This window comes from Lontra canadensis, unplaced genomic scaffold (assembly GCF_010015895.1).
Source record: "Lontra canadensis isolate GAN:19392208 unplaced genomic scaffold, GSC_riverotter_1.0 scaffold57, whole genome shotgun sequence".
NCBI classification, from domain to species: domain Eukaryota; kingdom Metazoa; phylum Chordata; class Mammalia; order Carnivora; family Mustelidae; genus Lontra; species Lontra canadensis.
The window spans coordinates 10733609-10750415 of record NW_022631051.1 but is presented as its reverse complement, the minus strand read 5'-3'; the positions used below and the strand labels follow the sequence as shown (position 1 = coordinate 10750415).

General features: G+C 50.7%; 1 protein-coding gene across 4 annotated transcripts in view; it reads right to left on the bottom strand.

Annotated features, from left to right (window-relative positions):
* Nucleotides 1-1081: 1081 nt before the first annotated feature.
* Nucleotides 1082-16807, bottom strand: part of DGCR2 (DiGeorge syndrome critical region gene 2) — a 91563-nt gene continuing 75837 nt past the window's right edge. For all 4 annotated transcript variants that reach the window (XM_032875914.1, XM_032875915.1, XM_032875916.1 and 1 more), the window contains 4 exons: nucleotides 11243-11446; nucleotides 6601-6753; nucleotides 5416-5652; nucleotides 1082-3986 (listed from right to left, as the gene is read on the bottom strand). In XM_032875914.1, the coding sequence (XP_032731805.1) occupies nucleotides 3730-3986; nucleotides 5416-5652; nucleotides 6601-6753; nucleotides 11243-11446 (851 nt within the window). In that variant the 3' untranslated portion in view covers nucleotides 1082-3729. The remainder of the gene's footprint in view (nucleotides 3987-5415; nucleotides 5653-6600; nucleotides 6754-11242; nucleotides 11447-16807) is intronic.

Genomic DNA, 16807 nt, shown 5'->3' with positions numbered 1-16807 from the left:
CGGAGTCTCTCAATTAATGGGGGTGGCGCTACGATGCCCATTTAAAGATGAGGAAGGAGATGGAGGCTGGGGGCCGGGAGTGACATGCCAAGGCCACCAGGCAAGGACAGAAGATGAAAGGGGAGGGCACCTTGAATCACAGTGCTCTTGACTTTTGAGGCTGGGGTGGGAGGGTGTCCTTCCCTTCTGCTGTGGGCCCAAGACCACCACCTGGCCCAAGACCACAGCCTCTCTTGTATAGGTGTCTCCGCTGTACACCAAGGGCAAGGCGTTCCTTTGGGGGGGATCATCCCACCATCTGGGAAGCTGCAGCTCTCCCACTGACTCACACCCTCTGGGGGGGGGTACTTTAGGCTTCTGCAGCAGCTCCTGAGGCCCGACCCCGCCTCAGGCTGTGGCCTGAGCCTGTTCCCTCAATTTGCTGTCCTGAAAAGTGGGGCTGATCTCTCTGGTCCCTTGGTGTAACCAAGAAGGTGACAGTTTGGAAAGAGCTCTGTATCTGGGCATGTGTGTGCCTGTGGGTGTAAGCACAACGGGGCCAGGAGGGTGGAGGGCGGGCGGTGGGGTGGGGTGATACCTTTTTCCAATCTCCAGAGGGCCAGACTCTTCCCACTTTGGGGAAGGGGCACTGTCAGCAAAGCTGACGGCACTCAGGACCCCTCACCGCCCTAGCAGGTGTGTTCAGAAATGAAGGAACTGTACTCGAAGCTCCTAACCCCATCAAGGGACTCCCTATTCTTTCCTGACCCTGGCCCCTCACCCATCCAGCCCGTGGGCCCCCAATGCCCAGCCTGGAGCCAAATGCCAGGCAGCTGGGTTAGGAAGGTGAGCACAAGGGCCCACTTGAGGTTGAGTCCCTGTGGGTACCCTTTTGTTCCTTCATCACAAACTGGGGAATTCCTGAAAGGGCCATGGTCAGAGAGCAGAAGGAAGGGGGCATCCTGGAGCCCTGCACCTGGCCTGGCTGGTACAGATGCTCTGACCCCTCCACCCACCCATTCCCACCACTGTGTCATGCAGCCCCAATGTATCTGGAGTCTCCCGTCCCCACTTGGATCACACCAAGGACTGACCACACCTCTTCCAGAACACAAATTTATTTGGCATTTGGATGAAATGGTTCTCACAGCATCTTAAGAAAAGGATTAGTGCCAACCCAACCAAAAATAAACCCTAACTAAAAACCCTTGGTGAAAGGAAAACATAAAAAACAGGCATCGAGACAATGTACAGTATGGACTCCTTCCTCCACCAGGTAAGTCAGGACCTGGGGGAGGAGGGCCCTCCCAAGAGCTTGGCCTGTACCTCTGGGGGCCCAGTCTCTCACAGGAGCACAAGAGTCACAGCTACTAGGGTTGGCCTCGGGATTCTTCATCGGACCGTGGAGCACAGTCAGATCTTACAAAGGGTGGCAGCTGGACAGGAGGCCGAGGACAGCCAGGCTGACCCCCGCTCCCCCCTCGTTCCTCTCACAACCACCCCCCAGCGGAAGTCAGCTCCCCAGCACCGACTCCTGCAGACACAGCAGGTGGGGGTCTGGAGCAGCCCCGCACACGGCCTTCTGCCCAGCCCATGGATGCAAGTGGGCTGAGCACCCCAGCGCCGGGACAGAGTCCTGTGGCCAGTCCAGAAGCAGGCTCGCCGTTTCAGGTCACTCCCTCCTCAGCACCTCCTGTGTGCCTGATTGGCCCCAGCAGTCCTTCAGTCCCCACAGGGAGTTCCCCAGTCCCACATGGTCCCGAGGCATGGGCCAGGGGCATGGGAGCTGGGAAGGACTCTCAGCTATAGAGGTCAGGCCCTCTGTGCTCCGCTGGGGCGGACACTCCAAAACAGACACGCTCAGGACACTCACCTGGCACCAGTAAGACCCGTGACTGTTCTCCAGCCCTCAGCTGCCCCGAGCCCAGCAGGCTGGAGGCAAAACACGCTTCCTGCTTTGTCTTCAGCGGCCAGTGTGGGCTGTGAGGGCCCAGGACGCTGTTCTCGAAGTGGCAGCCCCTTGGCAAGGGGAGCTCTGGCCTGCTCGGCATGCAGCCCACCTGCCTCCCACACTCTGGGTCCTGCAAGCGTGGACAGGCAGTTCAGACTTCACACCTCTGGCCGGCTCAGGGGATGACAGTTTCTGTGGGGCAACTCAAAAACCTCACTCCGTCCTGGAGGAACACAATGGGTTTCCAATCGGAGACTGAGAGAACGTGCCACTGAAGTCTGTCACCACAGAGCACTTCTAGTCAACCCTCCAGTCACTGCACGCTGGTCTGGAAAGGCCACACCGGGGACCAGGCACAGGGCTCCATGCGCTCAGCCACAGGGCGGAGGTGCAGACCTCGCTGAGCCTCCGGGCCATTCCAGACGTCACAACGGGCCTGGGAAACGGGGGCCCCATGCCCAAGCTCTGGTGTACCACTACCACCTGCAAAACTTGGACACATATGTACACACATATAGACACACGCACACACACACAAAGAAAAGATCCAGACATTCAACGTAGAAAAGATATGGATGTGCTAAAAATCGCACAGAACCCGCTTAATCTCAAAACCTCAGAAATGCTAAAAGCCCCATGTCAGGAGATGAGACCGCTGCCCAGGAGCAGGCAACAGGGTCCCTTGGTCCAGAGGCCCCTGGGCAGGGTACCCTGCACCCCGAGCTGCTGAGGAGCATGAGAAGGTGGTATGCGGCCACTGGGCACTCAGCCCCAGCGGTGACAGTGTGCAAGGAGATGGACATAGCCCAGGGCATTCGTTTCAGCCACCCCTCCCCACAAAGAAACAACCCTTTATGGCACAGACATGATGGGGTGGGGGTCAGGCCAGGCCCAGAGGCGAAATCAATAAGAGTGGGGGCTCCAGAGGCTAGCAGACAGGAGCCGGCTTAGCTCCCAACCCCCAGCAGAGGATCCAGGGCCAGAACACTCATGCGTGGCTAAGGGCCTTGGCCCAACTCCAAGGCTGCCTCTTGGGGGTGCCATGCACAGCAATGCTGGGGAAAAAATGGCAGGGTGGGGCCAGGGCCTCCTGGCACAGAACTGGGCTTCACCGAGCCCCGCTAGACAGAGTGGAGAGTTCAACCTCCTTCCAAGACCCTCTTTCCTCAGGGCCTCGGGCACCAGAGGCCCAGGCCAGGCCCCAGCCCGGGAAAGGGTCACCCTTGATGTTCACAGCTGGGGTGGAGTGGGGGGGGATCCTCAGAGCAGTCATTGTGGTCACCTTCAAGGCTGTCTACCTTCAGGCAGACCAAGTACCCAGACAATACTGACAGTCCACAAACATGGTGGTGCCTGGAAGCGCCCCTCCCGCCTCCTGGCCGCCGGGACCACGTGGCTATCTGGCAGGCTCCTCTGGACGGCATGCCACAGCAAGCATGCCCACCAAAGCCAGGTGTGGCGCGGGCCCCCGCCCATGCCCATGGTGCCATCTTTGTTCCCTACTTCTGAAACGTGTGGTCTGAACGAACTCCGTCATTCTTCTGCCATTTGAAAAGAAACAGACAGGGACCAACAGCTATGCATGTTTCTAGAGCCCTCCAGGAGGCCCAGCGCAGGTGTCTGCTCCCTTGGGAGGCCGGTGTGGTCTGTGCTGCACATGCGTGCGGTCAGTGGGTTTGCAGCAGTGCAGCTGGGTCCAGGCTCACTCAGGGGCCCTTTAAGTCTCCCACGGGGATCAGGATTTTCTTGACAGCAAAAAGGTGCTCTCTGCCCGTCGGGGCCTTGGGCTGGGCCATCCTCTACACCACGGTACTGAGGGAACTGCGGCTATGGCGGCCACCCCCCGGCAGTGACTCTGTGGCTGGGGCGCTCCCACTCTGGCCAGGGTCAGGAGGCACAAGCAGGGCACTGCTGCTGTCAGCTGAGTCTTCCAAGTCGGCCAGAGAGGGCCCCGCAGCGGGCAAAGGGTGCTCCAGACGCCGGGGTGACGCCCCTTCACCGCCACCATCCCCTGGGCTTGGCGGCCTGGCCTCTGCCGGCTCAAAGGCATCATCGTCTGCAGGGAGACAGAAGGGTGTCAGCAGGATGGTGGGTCTGGCACAGGGGAAGAGGGTGGGCTGGAGAGAACCAGGGGACGCTCCTCCTGTCATCACCCCTCACCTCTGCCCACCTGGCAAGGGACCAGGTGCAGGGGTACAACTAGGAGCAAGCCATGGTGTGTGGTGTGGGGGGACATGGCAGTCAGCAGAATGAAGTTAGGGGAGAGGGAACATTCTCTCAGACTTGGTGGGAGTCAAAGCAGAGCGCCCCTGACATGAGGGAGTTACTGGGTTGGCAACGGCCAGGCTGTTGCTGGAACATGGGGATGGGAATGCAGGAGACAGGGCCGGAGCAGGCAGCTCGGCAAACCTCACAGGGGTATGAGGGAAGCTTTGTGGCAGGCCACTCCGTTCAGTGTACCTGCTCCTTATTAGCCAGTCCCCCTCTGAAACCTTGGGCATGGGGGCCCAGCGTGCCCCTTTTTGCTGGCTGTCCTGCCCCAGCCCCAGGAGTCCGTGACCCTGCCCTGGGGAGGCTCCACCCAGGCAGCTGGGATCTCTTGCCCTCCCACAGCGGCATCCCTGGCAGGAAGCCTGTTGTACCCTGACCCCCCAAGAGCAGATAGAAAATCCGTGTGTGCAGGGGTCACATCCAGGTCCTGCCCACAGACTGCAGAGGAGTGGTCCCGGTGAACACAGCATGGCTGGCCCCATGACACCTATCCTGCTGTGGTACATGGGTGCACAGGGAACCAGTCACCTCGGGGTAGGGCACCGCCCGCTGGTATGCTGCAAGGGGTCGTGTGTGAGAGACAGTGTTTACATAGCGGCAGGTGGGATGGGACACCTGAGCTGCACACCAGGCACAGGGACAAGCCAGGCAATGGTGAGGAAGCCAGCACGTCCTTTGTGCTACATGGCCTGTGAGGAACGAGCTTTCAGGGTATCAGATGGATAACAGATCCGAATCATTGGGCCAACATGACAGAACTAGCGCTTTCTCCAAAGAACTGCTTCCAGACAGGAGGCAACGTCATGATGGTGTCTCTTGAGCTCACGACACACACACGTGTCTTTAGGGCCGAACAGTTGGGTCTGGGTGGGCCCCTGTAGCTCTGGGCTCGCCCTGTCCCCACAACCACCAGCACCTGGCTCCCCAGCTCTCCACAGAGCCCAGCTGGGTGTGCTCTGCTTGCTAACAGGTGTTCATAGGAGGAAGGCCAGTGGCAGTGTGACCACCAACGGTCATCTGCATGGGCAACCCTGGGAAGAGCCTGCCTACCGACACATGGCAGTTCCTTCCACCTTAAACGGAAACCCAAGGGGAAAGCAGAAGACCAGGAGGAAGCGGAGGTTCAGGGTCCTGCGGACTGGGGAGGACCACTAGTGGCTGCACATGGTGGAAGGTTAGTGACGTGCCGCTCCCTGTCCCTGCGGGGGAAGCACCTGCGGGGTCGTAGAACACGCTGTCAGGGTTGATGGAGGCCTCGTAGGGCGGCGGGGGATCATCGGGCTGGTCGATGTCTGGGTACTTATATGCGGTGTAGGGAGGCGGAGGGTCATGGAAGTGGAACGTGCCGCCTTCCCCATCGTCAGAAAGGTGTAGTGGCGTGAGGCCCGTGCCGAACCCGTCTGGGCCGTAATCAAAGCCAGGGATCCTCCGGCCAAGGTTGAAGTGGTGCACTGCACAACCACAGGGAGACAAGCAATAGAGCCACATCACTCAAAGGCACGCAGCTCAGCCCCCAAGTCACCCACCTCCTCTAGAGCCTGGACCTGTCACCCCAGGCCCAAGGGATCAGGTATCCTGACTGTCACACTCGTATGCCCAGCTTGCCCACCCAGACCCCCTCCTTCAGTCCATTCCTGGCCCTAACCCATGTGCAACCCCTCACTACTTCCTGCCACTTCTGCCGCCTAGCCGTCACCACACCCCTCCACCTGAGGGTCTCTGAAGCTGACCTGGTGGGAACTGAGGGTCTGAGGAAGGACTATGCTGGCTTTAAGTGCCGTAAGGCCCCCAACTGCAGCTGGCAGAGCCCCTTAGCATTCCTGCCCCTTGACTCAAGAGCCCTCAAGCCCCTGGGGTCTGTGACCATCCCACCGCTCCCCACATGGACTGGGTGCTGGGGAGTCTGGCTTGCTTGCTGAGACAAGGAGCAATTCCAGCTCTACTGAGGGCACAGGCCTCTCACTGCAGAGAACCTGGGCTGAAGAGGGCAAGTCGCACCCTAAGCTGCCTAACAGTTCTGGGTATCTGCTGCTCTGCCTCCTCTCCACCCCGCAGGTGGCCCACTCATGGTCCAGGCTGCCAGAAAAGGTAACATCACTGATCAGAACACACAACAGCAGCTGTGGGTCCTGCTTCAAGGCCTGGAGGAGCGGGGAGCCTGGGGGCAGCTGGCACGGACAGTGTGTCCCTCCCTTCACATATCCAGGGCCTGATTTCAGGTCCCCAGGACAGCTCCTCCAGCTCCTCAGGTGCTGGGGACAAGCTGGGGCATCCCATCAATATCCTCTCCTTCCTCCTTGCCCCTTTCTGCTTCCTGTGCCCTCCCACTCTCTCAAGGGGACATAGCCTGGAGTGGGGCCTCCACTGGGGCTGTCATTGGCAGCGAGAGGTGCACTCACAGTTGGCTCCAATCAGGGACTCAATGCGTTCCCGCCGCCTCTGGCGAAGCCGGTGGACCATGAAAAGCAGCAGTGACAGGATGAGGAAGGAGGAGATGCAGCTAACGATCAGACGCATCCCACTGGCCATGGAGTCGAACAGGCTGTTGCCATCTGTTACAGGGAGAGGAAGGAAACTGGCTGTTCTCAAAGAGGGGAGCCCGACCCCCAGGTGCTTAGTGGTACGGGAAGGCCACAGCCTTTCACCACCAGGCAGGTATGTGGAAAAGGCAAGTGCTTCCTGATTCCCTGCACTTGATGATCTTCGGAGAGATGGAAGAAATGAAACAACTCAAAGTCATGAATACTGTGCTAACACCAAAGGAGAGACGCAAATTGTGGGCCAGGAATAATATTTTACCTTCCAGCCTAGCACTAAGTTCCATTCAATGAGCCCCTTCTGCCTAAGAAGCTCTGCTATAGGTCCCCATACCCCCAACCACACAGGACAAAATCAGGCACATGTGACCAAGCTCCTGGACCCTAGACCAGGGATGCTCACCTGGGCGACTCTGTAACTCCCAGGGAACATGTGACAACGTCTGGAGAGACTCTTGGTCCCCACCAACCCCTCAAGGGTGGAGGCACTATTGGCCTCTGGTGGGTAGAGGCCTGCGGTACTGCTCAGCAGCTTGCCGTGCACAAAAAGGGCCCACATCACAGTGCTCAGTCCCAAATGTTGACTATGCCCACACGGAGAGAGCCTGCCTTGCCCTGGTGCCCACCAGTGCTTGTCCGGTGCTTGCTGTGGGGGGAGCACATGTGGTGAACACAGGGGGAGACGTGAGGGAAGAGAACTTGTGCTGGCTGAGCACCTACAGGGGTACAGACTTCCCCATGGGCTCTCACTGAGGTGAGATGGGCCACTCGTACCAAGTCACAGACTAACAGAACCAGGAAGTGGTCCCGAGTGTACCTGCCTCCACGACCCAGAAGGAAGGCCACAGACTGTCAACTTCCAACTCTGTGACAGCCATGCAGGCAGATCCCCTCCAAGGAGACACTTCATGACCAACAAGGATTCCATGTGAGAGGCCGGGCTCCCGGGGCCCTTCTACTGCTTCCGCTGGCCCAGCCAGCTCCGTATCAATGCACATGGTCTGAGCTCACTCTTGCCCTCCTCCCACAGGGCCAGGGAGCCTCCCTCAAAGCTGCACTTATTGCTGACAAAACTTGGGAAGTAAACATGTATAAAGGATATATCCTCTCCCCAGTTAGCGGCTTTTCTGGTGCCCCTGATCCTCTTCCAGTGTCAAGGGAACATTTTGTCTCTGATTGTGGGAGGACGACTGTCAGCTCAGGGGGCTGCTGACATGTCTGTTAATTGGTGGCCAGCTCAGAGATCCCAAGGGGGCACCTGCTTAAGCAATAGTCCCTTTGCAATGATTCTTACTAATCACTTCTAAAATAAACTCAAGGACACAGTAAAGGTCCCTGACCATCCCTCCATGGTGATTACCAGGAAGGAGGAAGCATCCCCTAGAAGAAAGCCACTTGCAGTCAGACACAAAGACAGCACTGTCCTAGGAGACAGAGTCAGGTCTTGGGTCCTTGGGGACTCACACCATGACGGGTCAGCTATAAATGTTGCCTATCCCAAGGTCACAAAGATTTTTCTATGTTTTCTATTTTCTTTTAACGTACCTTTTTTTTTTTTTTAGAGTATATATTTCTCTTCTAGAAGTTTTACAACGTAAGGTTTTATAGTTAGGTCTATGACCATTTTTTTTAAAAAGATTTTATTTATTTATTTGAGAGAGAGAGAGTGAGAGAGACCATGAGAGGCGAGAAGGTCAAAGGGAGAAGCAGACTCCCTGTGGAGCTGGGAGCCCGATGTGGGACTCGATCCCAGGACTCCAGGATCGTGACCTAAGCTGAAGGCAGCTGCTTAACCAACTAGCCACCCAGGCACCCAGTCTGTGACCATTTTGAGTTAATTTTTATACGTCGTAAGATGTATAGTTAAAGGTATATATGTGTGTGTGTGTATATATATATATATATATTTTTTTTTTTAATATGGATGTCCAACTGTTCCAGCACCATTTGTTTAAAGATATCCTTTCCCCATTTAATTGCCTTTGTACTGTTGTCAATTATTAGTTGACCATATAAGTGTGGGACTATTTCTAGACTATTTTGTTCCAGTGATCTCCGTGTCTCTTTTTCTGATAATACCATACTGTTTTGATTACTATGACCATACAGTAAGTTTTAAATCAGGTACCATGAGTCCTCCAACTTTGTTCTTCTCAAAAACTGTTTTAGCTAGTCTAATTCCTTTGCCTTTCTACATAAATTTTATTAATTAATTAATTAATTTATTTATTTTTTTAATTTCTAAGTAATCTCTACATCCAATGTGGGACATGAACTTGCAACCCTGAGATCATGAGTTATGTGTTCCACTGACTGAGCCAGCAAGGCACTCCTCTACATAAATTTTAGAATCAGCTTACGATGTCCGTAAAAAGTCTGCGGGAATTTGGGTTAGGACAGCATTGTATCCATAAATGACTTAGGGGTAATTAACTGCCTAATGATATTGAGTCCTATGATCCATGAACATGGTATAGCTCTCCTCTGATGTCTTCCATCAGTATTTTATGATCTGTGCATATATTTTGTAAGGCTTATGCCTAAGTCATGTTTTTTGGTGCTACTGTAAATGGTACTTTTTTTTAGATATTTAAATTTCCAACTATTCACAGGTAGTATATATAAAAACAATTGAATTTTGTATATTGACCTTGTATGTGGAGACTCTGCTAAACATACTTATTAGTTTTAGTAACTTTCTTGCAGCTCCTTTGCGATTTTCTATGCAGACAATCATATCATCTACTAAAAAAAAAGATAATTTCATTTCCCCTTGTAGTCTGGATACCTTTTCATTTTCTGGCACTGCACTTGACCTCCTGTAGAACCCTAAACAGAGTGGTGAGAGCAGACATCCTTGCCTTGTTGAAGGGGATACTTTCCCAACGTCCCAGTTTGGATGGCAGTGTCTCTGTCCTTGTTGGAATACAGGTACTTCCCAGGAGAAAACACTCAGCTTGGGAAGCAGCCAGGAGCCTGCAAACATAACACTAAACAAGAGGCAGGAATAAGCCCTGGACAAGCTGCTCTGGCTGCACAGGAGAACGGCCTGCAGCAACTATGGTCTCATCCAGATGCCCCGAGAGCCCTGTTCTGCTGAGAAGTCCTCAGGGCTTAGCAGGCCCTACAGGTCTTACACAGGCCTGGTCATTCTGACAAAGCCTAGATGGAGAGGTAAGGCAATACGGATAGACTCCTAAGAAATAGAATGAGAAATACATGTGATGTGGCTTGTAAAAGCCAGTCTTTGACTCCTGTGGAAGGTAAGTGAGCTGGGGGTTCAGAGTGATGTGGCCAGGACACAGGAGACCTGGTAAGCACCTAATCAGTGCTTGTCAGAATCCCATAGGAATGCATCTTATACAAGCAGGTATGATCTACTCTGTGAGACAGGGAGGCCCAAGAGTACCCTCATTGAGTTCCACTCTCCCTGGTAGGCCTTTCTGTACTCTTCACAGCCGACTGCACCTCTAGGACATGTGCCAAAGTGTCTGATTCAGCCAAACCTCAGACACCCTCTGACACTGCTTTGCCCTCTCCCGCAGACGCCCTTCCTGGCATGCAGGGACACTGACAACTCTCTACTTAACGAGAGTTCTAGCTGTTGTGGCTCTCACACACCAGTTCCAACTCCTGTCCCACGAGCACTAAGCAAACCAGTTTCTCCTCCACAGGTGCCCTGGAGGATGGAGATGGCCACCACACCCTGCCCAAGCTTCTCTTCTACGGGGTCCATGAGCTTAGGGACTTCCACAAGGCCCTGTCCACGTCTGTCTCACACTGCCAAGATAAAAAAACAAATTCATGTTTTTGATTTAAAGTTCTCTTGAGATTATGAATTCACAGAGATGCCAACTGCACTGGTGTGGAGAATAATCCAGCATGTTGTATGAGTGTGATGCCCACTAACTGTCATACAGAGCACTCTGCTACCTGCTGCTCTTTTCTTTTTCCTTTGGAAAGGAAAGGAAGAGGGCTATCTAGAGACCACATGCCTGCATAGTGTCTAATCACAAACACCACCTGGTAGAATGGAGTTAGGTTTCTCAAAACTTTCTCCTTAAAGATTTTAGCGGTAGAAATCGATGACTATAAGCAAATAAAAACTGTCATTACCCCACACTCACCAAACACGGAAAAGAGCTAAAATGGGGACATAAATCTTGAGGAGAGAGGTCAGATTTAAAGCGATCAGTTACAGCTGATTCATGAACAGGCACCCTCATTCAAATTCAAATTCACTGATGTACAATACTGGTTACCTACCTGAGAGCTGACACAAGCCAACCTGTAAGGTGGCAGTTAGAGAAGGCCGGGTCATGTGACACACACATGCTCACAAGAGTAGCTGGCCATCAAAGCTGGCTGAACAGCTCCATGAACAAAATGTTGCTATGCCATGTGCTGTGAGCTCTCACGAGTGCCCACCACTGAGAAAGCGAAGGAACATCTGGGCTCCAGCTTAGAACACAGAGGCTGACTTGTGACCCACCATCAGTCTCACCTGGGTCCAGGCACATGAACTTGCAGCATTCCTTGGGGTCCTTGCGGTACTGCTGACAGCCCTGGGGCCTCTCACAGAGGGCAGCCACACACATCTCAGGCTCCCCACCATGGCAGGTGCAGCTCAGGCATGGGTCGTCTCCTTTGGGGGTGAAGTAGAACCCCTCATCCACCACATTGTCCTTGATGTCAACGCATGTTTGACCTGCAACATGCACATACATGCATATATGTATGCATCATCGGGCAGCAGACACGACAACAGAGGAGTTAGCAAGATCAACCAGAGAGCCCTCCCAGTGCTGAAGTGTGTGAGTCTGGCCCACAGCCACAGGAAGTGGCTATCCGAGAGAGGTTGTCACTACAACTCACTGTTAGGACAAAGCCTGATCAGGGCACACCTGGCCATGAGCCCAGACAGCTGGGAGAGAGAAGAGTGCTAGATGCCAGGGAAAAGCCCATGGAGAAGTGTTTGCTTTCAAGGATTTGCCTAAGTAGTTTACTTAGAGATTTCCTCAGTTTTAAAATGTAGCTGTCATGCACGTTAACCATTTTACAACACATCTGAGAATATATCTCCAATGACTCTCCCAGGAAGCTGCTGGCTCTGCTTGAAAAAACAGTCCACTAGTCCCGAGAAACACACAGTAAACTCTGTGCAGCGCTGTTGTGGGGCAGGAGGAAGAGAAATGGCCATCGCCAGAGACGAAAGGAAGCTGACAGCTCAGAGCCCTAAGCCAGCCCTAGACACAACAGATGCCTGGAGGAAGGGATGAAGGATGAGGCAGGGGCAGCTTTCTGAAAGACACATGCTCAGTGAAAGGCAAAGGGACATGAGAAGATGTTTGTTTCCATCTCCAAATGGAGTAAAGATATCTAAAAACACGCATCACAAATCCCACAACCATGGGTCTGTGCCTCACTTAAGACTGGGGTCGGGGTGCCTGGGTGGCTCAGTTGTTAGGCACCTGCCTTTGGTTCAGGTCATGATCCTAGGGTCCTGGGATCGAGCCCCACATCAGGCTTCCTGCACAGTGGGAAGCCTGTTCTCTCTCTCCCACTCTCCCTGCTTGTGTTCCCCCTCTCGCAGTCTCTCTCCCTCTGGCAAATTATAAACAAATAAATGAAATTTAAAAAAAAAGAAAAGAAAAGAAAAGAAAAAAGAAAGGACTGGGGTCAGATCTATATTGCTCATGTGGTCAGGAATATTCAGGGCAAGAAACTCACATAGAACTGATTTCTGTTAGAAGAGGGAGGAAAAGAATGAAGAAAAATGAGCAGCCCTCAGAGAAACATGGGACACCACTGAGTGCACCATCACACACAAAATAGAAGTACCAGAAGAAGAGAGCAGAAGGAGCAGAAAAACGTATCTGAAGAAATAACAGCTGAAAACTTCCCAAACTCATTGAAAAACAAAACCTATACGTGTAGGAAGCGTAACAAACTCCAAGTTGGATAAATACAAAGAGCCCTAAGCACGTCAGACACACACATCATAGTGAAAGTGCTAACATCGAAGAAAATGTGGAAACCTTAAGAACAACAAGCCAGAAATGACATGTTACTTATAAGAGAACCCCATAAGGCTAACTAACAGCTGACTTCTCAGAAGAAAAAAGAGAGGTGAGAAGGCAGTGGGATAACATACTCAAGATGCTCAAAGAAAAAACTATCAGAATCTTACACCCAGCAAACCTAGCTTTCAAAACCTGAAGGCAACATAAAGACTTTCCCCAAACAGACAAGACCTAATTTGTTGCATTCACACATGCCTTATAAAGTAATAACAAAGGAAGTCTTTTTTTTTTTTTTTTTTTTTTTTTTGAGGGAGAGAGATTGAGCTTGAGGGGAGGGAGGGGCAGAGAGAGAGGAAAAGGGAGCCTCCTAAGCAGACTCCACATGAAGTGCAGAGCCTTACACAGGGTCCGACACAGAGCTTTATCTCACAACCCTGAGATCATGACCTGAGCTGCAATTAAGAGTCAGACACTTAACCGACTGAGCCACCCAGGCGCCCCACCCCAAAGGAAGTTCTTAAGGCTAAAAGAAAGTGATCCTCAGAGAGGAATTTCGATCTATACAAAAAACCAAAAGGTGCTAGAAAAGATAATCATGTGATTATGAAAGACAATATAAATGAGGTTTTTTTTTTTCTTAAAGATTTTATTTATTTTACAGAGAAAGACACAGCGAGAGAGGGAACACAGGCAGGGGGAGTGGGAGAGGGAGAAGCAGGCTTCCCGCTGAGCAGGGAGCCCAATGTGGGGCTCAATCCCAGGACTCTGGGATCATGACTTGTGCTGAAGGCAGACACTTAACAACTGAGCCACCCAGGTGCTCCATAAATGAGTATTTTTTTCCTCTTAACTGAATGAAAAAGCAATTGTATGAGATACTGTGTTTATGGGGTGCCTGGGTGGCTCAGTCAGTTAAGTGGCTGCCTTTGGCTCAGGTCATGATCTCAGGGTCCTGGGATCGAGCCCTGCATCAGGCTCCCTGCTCAGCAGAGAGCCTGCTTCTCCCTTCTCTCTGCCTGCCCCTCTGCCTAATAAATAAATAAAATCTTAAAAAAAGATATTGTGTTTATAACACAGTATTGGGCCTCTAACATACAGAAATGTAATGTATGTGTTTGCTGATAACAGACCAAAGGAGGTGTGTGGAAGCAAAGCTGTTCCAGGCTAAGGAAATGACTGGCAGTGGTAATTAACAATGTTTTGTTTGTTCGCAACACTAACAGACCTAATGTGTATAATAATAATACCAGAGAAAGAAAGAAAGGAAATTGGGTTTTAAGAGGTAACATTCCACATATCACTGAAATGAACCTAGTATCAATCTGAAGCTAATGTGAATAAAATGTATATCGTAGAATGTATATATAGATGTACATGGAGTTAGTGTTAATAGTTTCCTGTGAATATACTAAAAAGCACTGAATGGTACACTTTAAATGAGTGACTTGTAAAGTATGTGAATTATATCATAATAAAGCTGTTAAAAAAAAAGAGAGATGATGGCTGAGATCTTCTCATCATTAATAAAACATATAAATCCCCAGGGGTCCTAAAAGGACCAATAAAAATAAATCAATAACTTGGGACGCCTGGGTGGCTCAGATGGTTAAGCCAACTGCCTTTCGCTCAGGTCGTGATCCCAGGGTCCTGGGATTGAGTTCTGCATCAGGCACCTTGCTCAGTGGGGGCCTGCTTCTCTCTCGGCTTCTGCCGGCCATCCTGCCTGCTTGTGCGCTCTCTCTCTCTCTCTCTCTCTCTCTAAGAAATAAATAAATAAAGGGGCGCCTGGGTGGCTCAGTGGGTTAAGCCGCTGCCTTCGGCTCGGGTCATGATCTCGGATCGAGCCCCGCATGGGGCTCTCTGCTCAGCAGGGAGCCTGCTTCCTCCTGTCTCTCTGCTTGCTTGTGATCTCTCTGTCAAATAAATAAATAAAATCTTTAAAAAAAAAAAAAATAAATAAATAAATAAATAAATAAAATTTAAAAAAACAATCAACAACTAGACATAGTGTGATGAAACCTCAGCGTATCAACAAAGAGAAACTCTCAAAAGCGACAAGAGAGAGAGATTACCTGCTGTTCTGTGTACTTCCAGGCAATGGTCAGTCAGGTGTGGCCACAAGGCGGGGTACAGGGGAGGCAAGGGAAAACAATGTGCATTATACTCATAGGTTCTGGATGGACAGAGTCATTTGCACACCAACAAGGGATCACACAGAAGGAACACCAAGCATGCTGCTCAACCAAGTGGGGGTGGGGAACAGAGAAGGAGTGAGGAGCCACAGCAAGTGCTTTACTGGGGCTCAGGGCAGAGTACACAAGCAAAGACATGGGGGGATTTCACTGGAATACTTGACCTTCACTAGGTCACAGTCAGAAGGGAAGAAGGAGAACTCATGGCAGAGCCTGACCTTATCACACTGGGGCACCTGGCCACCTGGGTGGCTCAGTGGGTTAAAGCCTCTGCCTTCAGCTCAGGTCATGATCTCAGGGTCCTGGGATTGAGCCCTGCATCTGGCTCTCTGCTCCGCGGGGAGCCTGCTTCCCCCCCGCTACCTCTCTGCTTGTGTCTCTGCCTAATTGTGATCTCTCTCTCTCTCTCTCTGTGTCAAATAAGTAAATAAATAAAATCTTTAAAAAAAAAAAAGAAGAAGATAAGAAGTTTTAAAATTTATAATATACCTAACAAACCAAGGAAAGGCATATGAGAGTTCAGAGTAAGGAACATGCAGAAACAATAAAATACCATCTTCAAAGTCCTGAGAAAAAGTAACTGTTAACCAACAGATCTAGACCCAGCTAAATTAACATTCAGGACTAGGGGCAAAAAATACAGACTTTTCGTTCAGAGAATAAAAGAGTGTAGCACTAACACCACAGCCACATCTCAAAGAGCTCCTGAAGAATGTATCTGAGAAATAAAAAGCTGAACCCAGAAAGAAGTGGGATGTGAGAAGAAATAATAAAGAAACTGATGAACCTGTGAGGAAAGGTTCATCTTAGAAGTATAAAAACAAAGTAAACGTAAAATAATGGACAAGTACATGTAAGTCAGAAGCTGGGGAACAACTGGAGCAAAAGCAATATAGAGTGGGGTTTTTTTGTTTTTAAAACTTTTTATTTTTAGGTGCACAGGGAGGTGTGTCAAGTGGCCCTTCAAAGAATTGAGCTTTAGGGCTGAAATGGCTGCCACTGGAGAAAAAAAACAAAACAAAAAAACCCCTCTGCTTTCCAATTCCAGCTGACGGTGACTTTTTGACTGATACCCATAAAAGAATTCATTCAAAAGCACACTTGTCCTCAGCAGCCTCTGAGGTCCCTTGGGAATTCATTGTCTAGGGAAGGGGAGGCGTACCCAAGCTGCAGATGCATGGCACGTGCTCTGCAGAACTGGATGGTAAGGTTTGGTTACAACCATCCTCCCAATGTCCCTTTATTTAAGCCTTCTTAGAAGGTGGTTCGCACGGTGAGTAGAAAGTAGGCCCCCATGCAGTTTAGATCTTCCTCACTTGATCCGTGAATGCGAAGTGGTACCAGTTCACTGCAAATTACAGGCTTCATTAGGGAGAAAAGAAATTACTTTCTGAGCAGCAAATTCTGTAAATTTGTAATTCAGATCTTAGACTGGCCTCACAACATAGGGTCTTTGTATTAACAGGAAGGAAGTTAGAGACACTGACTGCCTTCAGATTTAAAAAAAAGTAAATCCATTATGCCCTTTAAAAACGTAAGGGTAACCACTAACATGACAGGCATATGTAACACAATTTCTGAACCAGTATAGGAAAAAAAAGAGACTAGAGAAAAGTTGATTAAGTTCATGTAAGTCTGGAGAAGATAAAAAGGAAGAAAAATCCCGCATAAATAGCAGAGAATAAGGTGCCAAAATCAATTTGAAGACTGAATTAAAAGAGGACAAAATGGCAAACTGAAAGGAAGCTAGCACAAAAAGATGTAATAATAATGAAAAAAAAAAGAAAATAGTTCACATGTTTTGAGAGCTTTCTATGTGATAGGGACTATTCTTTTTTTTTTTTTTAAAGATTT